This window comes from Emericellopsis cladophorae (assembly GCF_022114955.1).
Source record: "Emericellopsis cladophorae strain MUM 19.33 chromosome Unknown NODE_1_length_1489480_cov_119_871856, whole genome shotgun sequence".
Lineage (NCBI taxonomy): Eukaryota > Fungi > Ascomycota > Sordariomycetes > Hypocreales > Bionectriaceae > Emericellopsis > Emericellopsis cladophorae.
Window position 1 is genome coordinate 664,572 of NW_026250926.1, and position 14,536 is coordinate 679,107.

The 14,536-nt window shown below is 53.6% G+C and overlaps 7 protein-coding genes across 7 annotated transcripts; 4 read left to right on the forward strand and 3 right to left on the reverse strand.

Annotated features, from left to right (window-relative positions):
- Positions 1-371: 371 nt before the first annotated feature.
- Positions 372-923, forward strand: J7T54_006090 (uncharacterized protein; the record flags this gene model as incomplete). Its single annotated transcript, XM_051503675.1, has 2 exons — positions 372-698; positions 753-923. The coding sequence occupies 2 exons, from the start codon at positions 372-374 to the stop codon at positions 921-923; spliced, it is 498 nt and encodes a 165-aa protein (XP_051366607.1).
- A 388-nt stretch (positions 924-1,311) lies between these two features.
- On the reverse strand, positions 1,312-3,459 carry J7T54_006091 (uncharacterized protein; the record flags this gene model as incomplete). Its single annotated transcript, XM_051503686.1, has 7 exons — positions 1,312-1,342; positions 1,456-2,092; positions 2,144-2,234; positions 2,287-2,658; positions 2,707-2,836; positions 2,890-3,059; positions 3,223-3,459. 7 exons carry the CDS (start codon positions 3,457-3,459, stop codon positions 1,312-1,314), a joined length of 1,668 nt encoding a protein of 555 aa, XP_051366608.1.
- Positions 3,460-5,403: 1,944 nt separating this feature from the next.
- J7T54_006092 (uncharacterized protein) lies at positions 5,404-6,435 on the forward strand (the record flags this gene model as incomplete). Its single annotated transcript, XM_051503697.1, has 3 exons — positions 5,404-5,452; positions 5,566-6,156; positions 6,212-6,435. 3 exons carry the CDS (start codon positions 5,404-5,406, stop codon positions 6,433-6,435), a joined length of 864 nt encoding a protein of 287 aa, XP_051366609.1.
- A 638-nt stretch (positions 6,436-7,073) lies between these two features.
- Positions 7,074-8,189, forward strand: J7T54_006093 (uncharacterized protein; the record flags this gene model as incomplete). The annotated part of the gene is made up of 3 exons (XM_051503708.1): positions 7,074-7,125; positions 7,178-7,636; positions 7,690-8,189. The coding sequence occupies 3 exons, from the start codon at positions 7,074-7,076 to the stop codon at positions 8,187-8,189; spliced, it is 1,011 nt and encodes a 336-aa protein (XP_051366610.1).
- A 732-nt stretch (positions 8,190-8,921) lies between these two features.
- On the reverse strand, positions 8,922-11,749 carry J7T54_006094 (Telomerase activating protein Est1; the record flags this gene model as incomplete). The annotated part of the gene is made up of 4 exons (XM_051503719.1): positions 8,922-10,555; positions 10,604-11,475; positions 11,530-11,643; positions 11,697-11,749. The coding sequence occupies 4 exons, from the start codon at positions 11,747-11,749 to the stop codon at positions 8,922-8,924; spliced, it is 2,673 nt and encodes an 890-aa protein (XP_051366611.1).
- A 1,114-nt stretch (positions 11,750-12,863) lies between these two features.
- On the forward strand, positions 12,864-13,700 carry J7T54_006095 (Zinc finger protein-like protein; the record flags this gene model as incomplete). The annotated part of the gene is made up of 2 exons (XM_051503731.1): positions 12,864-13,208; positions 13,263-13,700. The coding sequence occupies 2 exons, from the start codon at positions 12,864-12,866 to the stop codon at positions 13,698-13,700; spliced, it is 783 nt and encodes a 260-aa protein (XP_051366612.1).
- A 14-nt stretch (positions 13,701-13,714) lies between these two features.
- On the reverse strand, positions 13,715-14,415 carry J7T54_006096 (Cell cycle control protein cwf14; the record flags this gene model as incomplete). Its single annotated transcript, XM_051503742.1, has 2 exons — positions 13,715-13,725; positions 14,106-14,415. 2 exons carry the CDS (start codon positions 14,413-14,415, stop codon positions 13,715-13,717), a joined length of 321 nt encoding a protein of 106 aa, XP_051366613.1.
- Between the last annotated feature and the right edge of the window lie 121 nt (positions 14,416-14,536).

Below are 14,536 nucleotides of genomic sequence, written 5' to 3' on the forward strand. Positions count from 1 at the left end.
ACAAGCAGATGCATTCACACACGCCGTATCTCTTCATCGTGCAATCGCTGGCCTATTTTTGGTTGCCTGCTGACAATGACGCTCTTTCTCTTCAGAGCCCAAAGGCCAGTGCGTCATAACCCAAGTACGGATAGACACCCAGTCTGAAGCAGAACCACGGGCCCTCACCGCCCAGCTGGCAGAACGACACCTAAAGTAAGGTTGGGCCCACTAATTACCTACCACCTACCAGGCACACGTAGTGTCGGCGCGCCACGGTGCGACTCCAGAGTACTATCCCGTGCTGTTCAAGTAATCATTAATGCTAGCCCAACACCAAGCGACCGAATCCTCTGGTTCATCAAATTCCTTCCGGCCAAACTCAAGTCACAATGGCTTCTTCTTCGATACCAACGCAAATAGCGGAGGCTGTTCAATTCGGACACATAGATCGTCACCCAGACCCAATACGCGACAATGCGCCCGCGACAGCAGCCGAGAAGAGAGAGGTTGCGACCGTGGCACCCGAGCGACGTGAATACGACGATGTGGAAAGCGACGAGGACGAGGACGAGATTCCCGTGAGCGTGCTGCGGCCTGCTACAACATCACACAAGCTCCCGCCTCTCCCAGATCTGCGGTTCGAGCAGAGCTATCTAAACAGCATCGCATCAGCGGATACGTGGTGGAAAGTAATGCTGATAACAGCGCGAGACCAGGTATGTGGCAATTTCAGGAAACGGCATGGTTCTCTTGGGCTAATTTGAGACTAGGTTATGATGCCACTGGTACAAGGCCTGCTGTACAACTTGGCGCTTTGCGGGTGGCAGCATTGGAACCGCAACGCCAGATTACATGGCAACACCATTGGAGCTCGAGCGCGGAGATGGTGGTGGGGAGTCAATAACTGGAACATCCCGGACCAGAGAAGGTCATATCGCTGAAAGTCGAAACGAAGCTGTATTACCATGTTCCACGCTGCCACGAAGATTGGGTGGCAGCATTTGCAATATTTTGTGGAAGCGATGTCTGTACAATTTTCATGTCGTGGAAAATATTCGATATGCTATGATCTCTATGCTGTTACGTTGTGATGCAGCGGATGTCTCGTCCTAGCCGTCTCCCTGATACGGCTCACGCCAGCTCATACTGGGGTGTATCCCACAAGGTTCCGAGAGCTCTTTGTGTAGTAAATTTTTGAAATTCCGGCCTTTTCCGCGTTGAACTCCTAACACCAGCTAATCAACAGTTGCTTCGTACAAGTGCTCTTAATCCCATGCATGACCATTTGGAACGTTCGCCCCTGACGGGTGCGGCTTCTCTGGGCTGCCTCTAAAAGCCAAGGAAGTCGCCAAACGTGTTGCTTCATCCGTCAGCATTTGCTGCTTCGCCCCTTCAGAGAGCTGAGGGAATTGCTGTTGAGCCGATGTAGGCTTGGCCGAGGTTTCACCCATCGCCATCGAGGGCCGTACTGACTCAACGCGCTCGCCCTCAAGTGCTCCTACACTCTTCGTCTCTGCAGGCGTTGGGTTAGAGGCGAGCTTCTCTTGGGCGGCTGTTGCTCCATCTTGAACGCCAGGACCCGAGTCAGGTCCATTTTGTAGGCTTGGTCTGCTAACGTCCGTGGTCTGATGATGAGCTTGCTCTGCTGATGTAAGAGCGCGCCTCAACTTGGGCGGGGTGACAGAAAGCTTGACTACCAGACTCCTCGGCTGGTCGTCCAAGTCTTCGTCCTCCATGACAATGTCTTCGTCAAAATCGTCCTCCGCATCAGAGCCCTCCGGCACGTGTTCATCCTCATCGTCGCCAAATTCCGCTTCAGTCTCCTCTTCGTCGCTATCCGCGGATGCGTCTCGGCGCGACCGCGATTCCCTTCCAGCCCAGTCGTTTGAGGTTTGGTGAGCTGCGGCTGACCTTCGTGGCCGACCTGTAGGTCCAAGTGAATCACCTTCTTGCTCCGAATCCCCTTTGACACTGTTCGGTGCGCTCTCGCCAGTGGCCACGTTTAGCCGGCTAGGGGCCTTGATTTGTCGACCGCTTGCGGTGATGGTAGGTCCTTGTTCTGCAGGCGTATGGGCACCAGTATTGCGCGCGGATCGTCGGTTGGTTGAGTCTGAGAATCCCATGTCCTCGTCGTCAGAATATGTATATCGCATTTTCTTACCACGTGTGCGACCCTCGTACATAGAGAACCCCGGATCTGGTCGTTTGAAGCGCTCCTTCTGGGCCTGTCGGTAATCTCGACGTCTCCGTTTCTTTGAGAACATTGTTAGCCTTCGCTTTCAATAAGCGTTAGAGATTTCTAACCTCTTCTCCAGCCTCGAATCGCGGCAAGGCGGCTATGATTTTAGAGGCAAACCTCTTCGCCTTCGGACCTCCATCTTTCGTTTCCAGCTTATCAGCAAGAGCTGCGAGCTCCTCAATCGAGCCTGCGACGCTAAACCATGTTCGTTGGGAGCCCGCTGGATTGCTTTCACGATACACCCGAAAAGCGGTATCGTCTTGCCCTTCAATCAGAAAGTATCTCCTCTTGTCCCCATCGGTTCCCCATGGCTGCACTGATCGCGGCTGGTTGAGATCGTCCTCGTGGCGGTTTTGTTTGTAGGATTGTGTTATTAGGCCTTTGACTGTTTCCGAAGATGACAGCGACCAGAGTATCAGGGTTCGCAGCAAAGTCAGCTGTTTTCATGTTAGTTGATCCTTTTAATTGCTTTGAGAAATGCGCACCCTCTCTGTTGGATCCATGCTGTTGAAGTTGCGACTGCCTGAAAGGGGGTTCTTGTTCTCCCATTGAGGCGCCCACTGACTCTTGTGTGTGGAAATTGCATCTTCAAGTGCTCGTCCGTAGTGACCAGGCCTGTCGCATGTTAGTCTGCTGAGCCAAGATCGCAACTAAGCTTGTGAACGTACTTCACATCTTGCTTGCGGTTCAGGAGGAGGCCAAGGATGGCACATAGAAAACTCTCGACCCGATCGCCAGGAATCGTCTGCACAACGTCGCGCTCGAGTTCTTGAGGGCCGAAATGGGTCAATGATTTCGGAAATGCGTCGTTAAATCGGCTTCGAAACATCACAATGAACTATAGTGCCGGTCAGTGAAGGTTCTTGCTGGTAATGACCGTATGACGTTGGCGACGCGAACTTTCGCGTCGGTTCCGCTCATCAACGCGACACTGGGTGTTTAGGGCACCAACAACCCCAAACAAGCCTCCGAAAATAAATATCGAATGTAGTAAAACATACAGCAATGTCTGGGTTATCGGCGAGAACATATTCGTGTGGTGGTGACGGTGATCGCTTTCGAGGCGGCGGCGAGGGTTCTTTTGGAGCTTGCTCAGACACCTTAGAGAAGTAGCCCAAGATGCCCTTCTTGGACGTTGATTTGTCGATATCCTCGGGGATATCAATCTCATCATCTGAGGGCGCCGGCGATAAGGATGAAAGCGACGACAGATCTGACGAGTCTTGGTCGCCGGGCATGGTGTAGTGGTTGGCGCGTACGCGAACGTGTCGGCTTGGATTGTCTGCGGCGGCGGGACAAGGAGGTGGACGAGGGAGGTTCAACGTCGAGTGGAGACGAACGAAGTGAAGAGCCCAAGGCCGCGTTTGGCGTCCAGGGCCTAACAGATGTTACAGTAAATTGATATCACAAGGTAATAGTACCATTAGAACATGCACTAGCACGCACGTCTGATTTGTTTCGAATCCCCATGTCCACAAACGTGCCTCTCGAATACTCGGCAGACACCAAGTCCTCGCTTGCAGTTCCAATCATTGTTCATGCAGCAGTTGTCCTCTGCGTGCTTCTCGCTTGGATCCAGCTAGAACCTCCTTTGGTCCAGGATCCTTCACGATGTGTCCTGATAGAGCATTTCCAGAGCCCAATGATGTCTTGTCGACCATAGTAACGCAACGCCGCACTGGCCCTCTATCGTACTCAAACAGTCGACCGAGCAGTCGTGAATTTCACTCGAGGTGACATCGCTTGCCTTCGAAATGGTATGTGTCTGGACACCGCCTCGGCAGGGCAACAGCGCAAGAATACCACCAAAAGCCCACAGTGTTGCGAATACCGTAGGCATCGTCCCGTTTCTCACTAACATTCCAAGGCGCCTTTTCGAAGATTCTCAGTCCTACTTCCACCAATTCGCCTGCGCAGTAATGCGGAAAGTGATGATCACTCGTACGTGCCGTGGAGTGAGTTCGAAGCGCGTGCTCTTGCAGTGCCAAAACCCCCTCCAGCCTTGTCCATCGCATCCGCAATCATTGACCGCGCTTCTCGTCGCGCTTTTCAGGCTTGATGGCCATAATGAGGAAAATCAAGACTCGATAGGTCGAATGGTTTTGAAACGGCTCATAGCTCTTGTTGCGCGTACGCTTCATTATCCCCTGCAGAGAGAGACTGTTAAATAAGCAGTATCAAAATCATAGGCGCCACGCATATCAGGTCTATACCATGATCCTCATCGTCAACAGGCATTTTCAAGGAGGATCACAGACCTGCCTAGCGTTGCCGACTAGTCGGGCCAAGACGTGCGGCATACTTCCAAAGGATACAGCATCTCCACGTGATCAATGGAAACATCACCGGGTGGCTTGACTCTAAGTGCAAGAATTCAATGAATGACCACAAATGCGGATGGCATCCGCAACATACGGCGGCCAAAACTGAAGATCGATGTACTTCCACAGATGATGTAAATCAGCGCGGCTTACAAAAGTGGGGATCGAAAGTTTGACAAAGGCTCAAAGGTCACACTCAGACTCGACCTTTTGCGGGTCCACCTGTGTGGCGCAGATGTACATAGTCCTGGTGGCTGAAAACATGGACAAAATAACGATCATCTCTGTGGCCCGTATTGTCCGTATTCTACGGATAGATACGTAGCAAGAACCTCAAGCTGCATCTAACAAATCGATTCAGGAGTCTGTGACCTTGCACGTTCTGGTAAAGCACGTACCCTACGCTTTTGACGAACGTGCAGGTTAACCTTCGGCGCCACGTTGTGTTTCTATCAAAGACCTTCGCTCAAACCATGTGTACCTAGCCTCCACTGAGCTCTCCCCAAAATAATCCCGTGTGCCTGTAGCAAAGGTTTGAGAAATAGCCGATTGCTGCAAATCCAGCTCTCCGAACGGGTACTAATGGGTGGGCGAGGCCCAATGATGTCCCAGGGTACGTGCTGATTATTGTGTCACCCCGCAAATGCTCGGATCGTAGGTCCAGGACTGGTCACGTGGTCAGGGCTCCTCCCGCCGTGCGAGCGGTTCCGCACACAAAAATTTATCGGGCGTGCATGCCGCAGCCATCTTGACAAAACATCAAGCGGCAGCTGCCAGGTAAATCCCACCCAACCTCCACGGCCGGTCGCCAATCTAACCCTTCTCTTCACACAGTAACATCACGAGTGAAGACTAGCCGCCATGGGTCGTGTCATTCGCAACCAGCGCAAAGGGCGTGGATCTATTTTCAGTCAGTCTTTTCCAACCTCGAAACCGAATCTCGAAATCGACCACGTCAACATCGCCATCGAGACTTTCGAGAGCCCTCTCACTCGCGCTCACAGTCGCTAACCTGGAATGCAGCTGCCAACACGCGCCTGAACAAAGCCCCCGCCAAGTTCCGCAACCTCGATTACTCCGAGCGCCATGGCTACATCCGTGGTGTAGTCCGTGAGATCGTCCACGACGCCGGCAAGTCTACCCCGATTCGATCACAATGGTTTCTCGAGTCGGCAACAGAGATGGAGAAGCAGCATTGGGAACATTGGGCTAACATTTGGGATTTTACAGGCCGTGGTGCTCCTCTCGCCAAGGTCGTCTTCCGCCACCCCTACAGGTTCAAGCAGGTGACCGAGACCTTCATCGCCAACGAAGGCATGTACACTGGCCAGTTCATCTACGTCGGCAAGCGCGCTGCCCTTACTGTCGGCAACGTCCTTCCCGTCGGTGAGATGCCCGAAGGTACCGTCGTTACCAACGTCGAGGAGAAGATCGGCGACCGTGGTACCCTTGGCCGCACCTCCGGCAACTACATCACCATTGTCGGCCACAACCCTGATGAGGGCAAGACCCGCATCAAGCTCCCCTCTGGTGCCAAGAAGGTTGTCGCCTCCGGCTCGCGCGGTATGATTGGTATCGTCGCTGGAGGTGGCCGTACCGACAAGCCTCTCCTGAGTAAGTCTACTTGAAATGCATGTTCATTGTGATTCACACGCTAACAAAATTACAGAGGCCTCGCGCGCCAAGCACAAGTTCGCTGTCAAGCGCAACAGCTGGCCCAAGACCCGTGGTGTTGCCATGAACCCCGTCGACCATCCTCACGGTGGTGGTAACCACCAGCATATTGGTAAGGCCTCTACCATCTCGCGGTACGCAGTCCAGGGTCAAAAGGCCGGTCTCATTGCCGCGAGGAGGACGGGTCTCCTCCGTGGTACGCAAAAGACGAAGGAGTAAGGAAGGCTATTGGTTTCATGGTCTCATTGGGATGGTGTTACAATTGGCTGGTTTATGGCTACTGAGGGTACTTCTAAGAGAGAAGTCTGGTAGCTAGGATGGCTAGCACTTTGATATTTGGCGCAATAAAACCGTCACGACCATTCATGAATGAACCCCAGCGACAATTCCTGATGAGGCGATGCTAGCCCAACAATACATGAACATTGATCTATTCCACTTAAAACAACGGAAGGAAATTGTAGCTCCTTATCGCTGAACGTCATCTTTTAACGCTCACGCCATGCCTCAATGTTCTTCACAGAAGCAACCACAGGAGACAGGCCAAAATGGGGGCAGTGCTAGCTTTCAATCAGTCCATGTAACAGTCTGAGCTTTCTCCCCCGGATAATTCCTCATGTTCTTCAGATCACTGAAGGACCATTTTGAAATCGAACATTTCTACGATGCGCCACCCAGCCGTCCATTCGTTGGCGGGTGGGGAACGAGCAAGACCCCTCCCCCACTAGCAGCATCATTGTCCTCACTGTACATCTGTAGCCAATTGCCCCTCCATCCGCCACCAAATTGTCTCGTTTTCTCGACTGTCCCAACTTAAACCCGTAAACATTCAAAGAATCACTGTCACTGAAAGAAGTATGGCTGCTACTAAGGAATTCGGTCTTTTCTGCCTGGAGAACCCTCTCCTCGGTAAGTCGATTGGATCCAGTCTATCCAACAACCTTGCTGAGCTTCGTTCCAGACATCCAGGCCCATGGAGACCAGGCCCTGCTCGACAAGTACGGCCTCAAGGCCAACGACGCCATTCTCGCCGAGGACAAGCACAAGCCCCTCTACGAGGATCTCCTCAACAACTACGACGCCAAGCTTATCGCTGGCGGAGCTGCCCAGAACACGGCGCGTGGCGCCCAGTACATCCTGCCCCCCAACAGCGTCGTCTACGTTGGTGGCGCAGGTGACGACAAGTACTCTGCTATCCTGCACGATGCTGTCAAGGCTGCTGGCCTGCGTGTAGAGTACCGCGTCGAGAAGTCCGTCGAGACTGGCCGCTGTGGTGTTGTCATCACCGGCCACAACCGCAGCCTCTGCACTGACCTCGGCGCTGCCAACCACTATGATCTCGAGCACCTGAAGAAGCCAGAGATCTGGAGCCTCGTGGAGAACGCTCAGATGTACTACATTGGTGGCTTCCACTTCACTGGTATCTCATCACCTCGTAGCTCCTGCATGTGAAGCAATTACTGACCACTGCAGTCTGCCCACCGGCGATCATGGAGCTTGCCAAGCAGGCCGCCCAGAGCAACAAGCCCTTCATTCTCTCCCTTTCCGCCCCTTTCATTCCTCAGTTCTTCAAGGAGGTTGTGGACGCTAGCGCTCCCTACTGGGACTACATCATCGGGAACGAGACCGAGGCCGCCGCCTACGCCGAGTCGCACGACCTGCCTTCCAAGGAGCCCAAGGATGTCGTGGTCCACCTAGCCAACCTGCCCAAGGAGAACAAGCAGCGCAAGCGTATCGCCATTGTCACGCAGGGTACCGACCCTACTCTTGTCGCCATTCAGGGCGAGGAGGGTGTCAAGGAGTTCTCCGTTCATGCCATTGAGGCTGAGAAGATCAACGACACCAACGGTGCTGGTGATGCTTTCGCCGGTGGTTTCCTCGCCGGTCTCATGGAGGGCAAGCCTCTCGAGACTGCTATTGACATGGGTCAATGGCTCGCGCGTTTGAGCATTCAGGAGCTTGGTCCATCGTAAGTCTTCCATTCAACGCTACCAAAGATCATTTCTGGTGATCCAGCTGACCACCGGCCCACGATTATCTCTCTGCCCCCACTATCTGCGAACTGGTTTCAAAAACTGACTCTTCTTGCTAGGTACCCATCTCCCAAACAAGCGTACCAGGGTTAAAGCCCATGGTTCAACGAAATAAGGATGAGAAGGCGTGATGTCTGTCGCTGCATGATCCCAGTAATGATGGGCAGCAGGCAACAGAACGTTTTGGGAGGTTAAAACTGGGTAAATGGTTTCAACAACGGGCGTTATGCTTCCTAGGGTGACTCGCATCGCATAGCGACCAAGCATCCTCCACGATGCTGTGGATTTGATCAAAGCAAAATGAAAACATTCTGATACGACATGACCGCTGAGCGATCGTCCTTTCTTCCCTGACTGGCAAACAACAGGGTGTCCCACGGACGCAGCAATGCCCGAGAGCAAGTTTCTTGTAACACCCATATGTAGCCATCCCATATAGCTCACAACGCCGATAATCTGAGCATCAGGTCTGCAATTGTCTCTAAACGATGGCAGCGCGCTCTGGCAATCTGGCTGTGCCGCCCTTGGAAGCGTACTCAAGATACCAAGAGATGGAGCCAGGCAAGATGCAAGTCTGAAATGCAGAGATTCTTGACGCACGTAAGATGTCCTTTATAGAACGTTTCTGCCGCAACAAGACATGGCGGTAATATCGTAGTAGCCGCTGGGTCTTCACTTCTTGCCTTGCATGGCCGCTTCAAAAATCCTAGAATCGTATGTCGATGCCGAGGTCTGCGTGCGGTCCTGCCGAGTCTGTTGTCGAGCCACACCGGGAGATGTTGCCTTCTGTCCATTGGGACCACTGGCAAACTGGGTCCCATTCTGAGCGGCAGGGCGATAGCTATCCGTATAGCCAGTGCCGAACGCGGGGGTGCCCTGGTAGACGCTGCTCATATTCGTGAAGGCCGAGTAGCCGGACGAAAGAGGGTACGCAGGTGAGGCTTGTTCAGGCGGGTCAAAGTGTTGCGCCGAATGCAGAGGCGAACGAGGCCAGTCATAGGAACCGGATGGTCCGATGCCACCGCGGGAACCAACAGCAGTAGCCGCGCGCCCTGGTGTACCGTATGCATTCGCATTGGTGTACATGGTGTTCGACGCGGCGGCGCTGGGTGCGTTGGTGTATTGATGCTGAAGGTTCTTGATTGAATCCTCGTCTGCACCTTCGAGGTAGGATCCTCGAGGAGACAATGCAGAGGGCACATTCACTGATGCGGACCTTTGCCCTGGGCCTGCTTTGCTTTGAGCCCCTGGCGAGGCACTTGAGATGTACTGGCCCCATGGCGAGGAATGGTACGTACCAGGCGACAGAGACTGGTAGTAGGGAGTTGGTCCGTCCTTGGCGGGCTGGAAAAGGTTCAGGAGCTGCTGCGCGACGTCGCTGGCCGACGCCGTGTGCATACCGTACGACGACGACTCCTGGCGCTCAGCTCTCGAGCCTGGACTATCCATGAATGGTGACAGCATATCGGCCACGGTCTTGTCCATTTGTTCCATATGCTTATCCTCAAGCGACGACTGCTGCTCTGCTGAATCCTGTGCCATTGACGCAGCGGGGGGTGCAACGGTGTGCTGGACAGTGACCGTATCCTTCAAAGAGTGCGAAGGGGGCGCTGAGACAGTCTCTACATCACTGCCAGCTGTTGTCTGCGTAGTCACAGGCTGCCGCAACGGCTCATCAGCCTGCGAATCGGGCTCATATATGAAGACAAGGTGGCCATTGATATATGGATGAGCCAGCGGAACATCGGCTTCCTTCGCCAAAATGTAGCCACAACGGAGAATGTCGAACAGCCGACAACGAGACTCTTTCACAGGGTCTAGGCGTTGGTCTGTCGACTCAAGGTGGGGCTTGATAACTCCTTGCCGCTTGTAGTAACTCAGACATCCAAGGGGTACTTTGTCAGCATCAAGAGGTCGAAGCCCGCGAATTTCGATGTCTTCCTGGAGGAGATACGGGCATGTATCCAGGTCCTGGGTGTTGGAGTCCACCTCTCGGCAGAAGAAGGTGAGAATCTTTGCCAGACTTCGCATAAGAGGCGGTAGAACGTTGCGAGGTGCGAGAGGTGACCGGAATAGCTCAGGGATATGTCCGGCGATCCACATCCCATAGACCCGGAGGACGGGCAAGACAGCCATGATTGCAGCTTGGTGCTCGCCGGCCTGTTTAGCCGCGGTAGGGTCGTCCGACTGAAGTGCGTGCATTGATTCGAACGCACCCTCGATGACTTCGCAAATCTTGAGAATGAAACGAGCGTTGAAATGAAGCGTGTACTGGAAGAAGGACGACTGCGTGGTCTTGTTTGCGGCTGCGAGTGTTAGGGATGGTTGACATTCGGCAGCAACGACAATCGTACCTGTTGCACAGGTAGAAGATGCAGTGTGACAAGCAGACATGTTCACGAGCGCCATCTTCAGAATAGACAAGGAGAAGCTGGAGTCCTTGATAGCTGAGTTGAGCCGGTGAATAACCTCTCGCTCTAGCTCGTTATACTGAGTGCTGACAGGCTCTCCTTTATAAAACAGCGCATGGAGTTTGAAGAACCAAAGGATAAGGGCATCGTGTGCCGAAGAAGGTGCTTTGCCGCGAGGACTGGCGTGCTGCCCTTTGATTGCCTTGAACTTGCCCTCTAGGTGTTCCCGTGCCTTTGGGTGCGGGTCCTTCACAGCCAGCGCGCGGTAGATATGGTACAGTAGGTCAAGACGGTTGTTCTCGTCTTGACTCACTATACCCATTTGATGATATGCATGTCCAGATTCGGGCATGAGGTCGTGCGCAACACTGTAGAAGGCTTGCGCCGTGTCGTACGTCTTCTTTTGTCTGGCCTCGACCCGGTAGCGCGACAGATCTCCCAGGTGAATCAAGGTCTGGTAGCAAGACACGAGTACCTTATGGCCAAGATCGCCGTCGGGGAGGATCACGTCCTTGGCTGGGATATCCTCAGCTTGGATACTCTTGACCACACGCTTGAGCTCCTTGATCTCGTATCGAGCCGATAAGTGTTGAATGTAGCCTTTGTAGAACTTCTGGGCGATGCGCAGGAAATGGCCATACTTGGCCTCGACCTTGCGCTGCTCCACGACACGCTTGTCAGTGCGCAGCGCGTTTACCAAGCGCCGATATTCGGCTCTTATGCTCACATGGAGACCCCAAAGGACGTCGTCGATGTGTTCAGTCGCTGCGTATTCGAAGTCGAGGAAAATAGTAGTAACACAAGCTAAGCGACACCTGTTGCTGGTCAGCAAAGCGATACGATGCAACGATCGGTCCAGTGCTCGTTACTGCTCAAGGGATTGATCGACCGCGTCGAGATGCGCTGTATCCAGGCCGTTTCGCGACTTCTCCTTCGATTGCTCCAGTAGCTTGAGCAACTGCTTGCGGTACTTGTGACCTTGGCTGTAGGGTGTGTGAGCTTGCAGCCCGACGTCGGTAAACAATTTGCAACCTACTGCCACGCTGCGCGCGCCTCCTCGGCTCCCTGATCCTTCGAATCCATGGCCATGTACGTTGCAGAGAACCGCCTCACTCCCGTAGCTGGCGTAGTTCGTATGCTCTCGGTGGTGCGCTGCTACAGCGGCGTATGCGCGGTGATTGATTCAGTGTCCACAGGGCCTCTTAATCATGACCTATGTATGGATCGAGCGATACTAGATGAGCGGTGCAGTCCATCACTTGTTCGTCCTAGAGGATGGCTGGCAACGGGCACGGGGCGGGTTCAGCAGCGATAGCAACATTGGTATCGGTTGGGCGTCGAGATGAAAAGTACGTGAGGAAGGCCAAATGCCAGGGCATGTGCGCTTCTCAAGGTTTCCGTTTGCGATGCTGCGTCTGTCGCGTCGGACCGAAGCGGGGGGCTTGGGCGCACTGGAAACTCGAGGCTGGGGACTGGAGGCTTCTCACCGTTCGTCTGCTTTTTGATGCCCCTCAAGGTGTCCAAATGGCTGACAGTCCAGGAGGGCCCTGCGAATGCGTGACGCTGGATCGCGGGACGCCAGTGACTGGATTATTGGAATTTCCTCGGCTGAATCGCTAATCCTACAGGCTACCTGGTAACGGACCTTACCAGAGGGGGTCCGTGCGCCAACCACTACCTAGCGCCCGTCCCACGCTTGAAGTTTGATGATCTGCAGTCAGGATTCCTTGGCTTCCACGAGCCAACCCAGCGCAAATCACACTGGTAAAACATTTCGAGCTCTGGCTTATGTAAGAGCTCTCTGTGACGCAGAGCTGGTGAAAGTGAATAAAGTGCTGCCATGGGGCCGAGGATGCACGACTTGCCGTCGGGCCCACGCAGCAAGCGTCGAGTTCCAACACTCCTTGGTGACGAGGATACAGTACCAGTGTCTGTCGGGGTTCACGTATGCCCCGCCTGCATGTACTCCGTACCCAACACAGCGTGCGTATTTCAAACAATCTTCCTATCGAATACATCCGACCGCACAGCCATCTTCGTGTCAACGAGTCAACAAGGGAAGAGACAGCGAACAAGCGACGACTGCGCCTTTTGGTCAAACGTCGAACAAGCGAGTACTTGTAGGAGGAGATTTGAACAGTTGCAGAGGTTCCTAAAGTAATAGCTACCCCACTAAGCTCTCTCTCACCTTCACCGCAAAAAGATGAAACGCTCACGAGAGCGGGAAGAAGTTATAGAACACAGCAGCGACGACTCTGCAGACAACATCGATATCCGGCATATCAGCAAGATCTCCGAGCTCGATCCTGAATCGCCTGGTCCAGCCCACGATAACACAACGCCCATCATGAGATGCACTTTGCCGCCGCACAAGGAGCCCATGTCCTTCAGGAGCTACGGCGAATACGAGTCACATTATAACAATGCCCACACAAATCGGTGTCTGGAATGCCGGAAGAACTTCCCGTCGGAGCATCTCCTCACTGTCCACATCGAGGAGTTCCACGACCCTCTGGTAGTAGTGAGGAGGGACAGGGGGGAACACACTGTATGTGATGCGTCTGCCATTGATGCGCCGGTCCGCTAACAGGTTTTATGGTAGTACACATGCTTTGTCGAAGGTTGTGAGCGGAAATGCTTAACATATCAGAAACGTCGCATGCACATGATCGACAAGCACATGTTTCCGAAAAACTACTTTTTCGCAGTCACCAAAGAAGGCATCGACGGCCGCCGGTCTCTCCTCATAGAGGGAGGGCACCATCGGAGACAGTCCTCCAATGCGGCGCAGTCGAAGGAGACCAAGCGCAGGGAGAGCCTACAGGGACTAACGGAGAACAAGGGGCCAGCGGACAGGAGCGCGGAGGACCCAGGCTGTCCGAAATCAGGGACGCAGCAGAGGTCCCTCAAAGCCGGCACGGAGAGTCGAGAGACACCAGACGAGGAGATGGACGATCTGACGGGAGCTATGTCCTCTCTGCAGTTCGTTCCGTCCAGTATCAGGTTTGGGAGGGGCCGGGCAGGGTTTGCAAGACGATAAAACAACTGACTTGGTCAGTGGAAAGCTGGAACGATATGATCAGCAACTGCGATAAGTTGTCAAGTTTTATGTCAATAAAAAGGAAGGTCTACCTTCTAATTCCACAATTCAGCTTCCAAATCCTCATGTGATGTTGAGGGGGGAACAAGCCGTTTCCTTTCGCCGAACGCCTTTGCTTTCCATCGAAATAATCAGAATGCAAAAATCGCCCGACGTCTAGTCACTGGATGCGCAACCCCGGCAGCCGCAGCTGAAGCACTGTATATCTTGGCCTTCCTTCATCTGCGCTCGAGGGATGCGGCAAATGCAGGTGCTGTTGAAGTTGGTTTCTTTTGTTTGAATGCATCGGAGGCAGCATAGCTATCTTTATCAGCGATATGATCCAGGCGCGCTTGCTTGGAGGACCGCAAACCTTCTCGTAGCCTTGTTTCTTCCACTTGGCAATCAACATTGCGTCGGCGTATCCGTTCTTAAGCAGCCAGTCGTACAGTTGCTTGCTAATACCCTCCTTCTTGTAGTACAGATCGTACACGTAGCGGCTCCTTTGGTGCGCAATCTGGAAGACCTCCCACTGCGCCTGGTGCTTCGGGCCCGCTGGCGAAGGTTTGTTCTGCGCGTCCTTCATCTTGTTGGCAAATATGAGGAGGTCGTCTTCAATGTCACTGAAACCCTCCGGGGGTGGCTTGCGCTTCGAGGCATGACGGATGGCGGGCATGGTGTTCTGTGATCAGATTGCAACGGCCTTGAATACAACCCCCGAAGAGTATTGATGCGCAAAGAAAGCAATGATGCTAATCTGACTGTTCCCAGCCTCAAATGCGGGTAGGTTGAGTGTG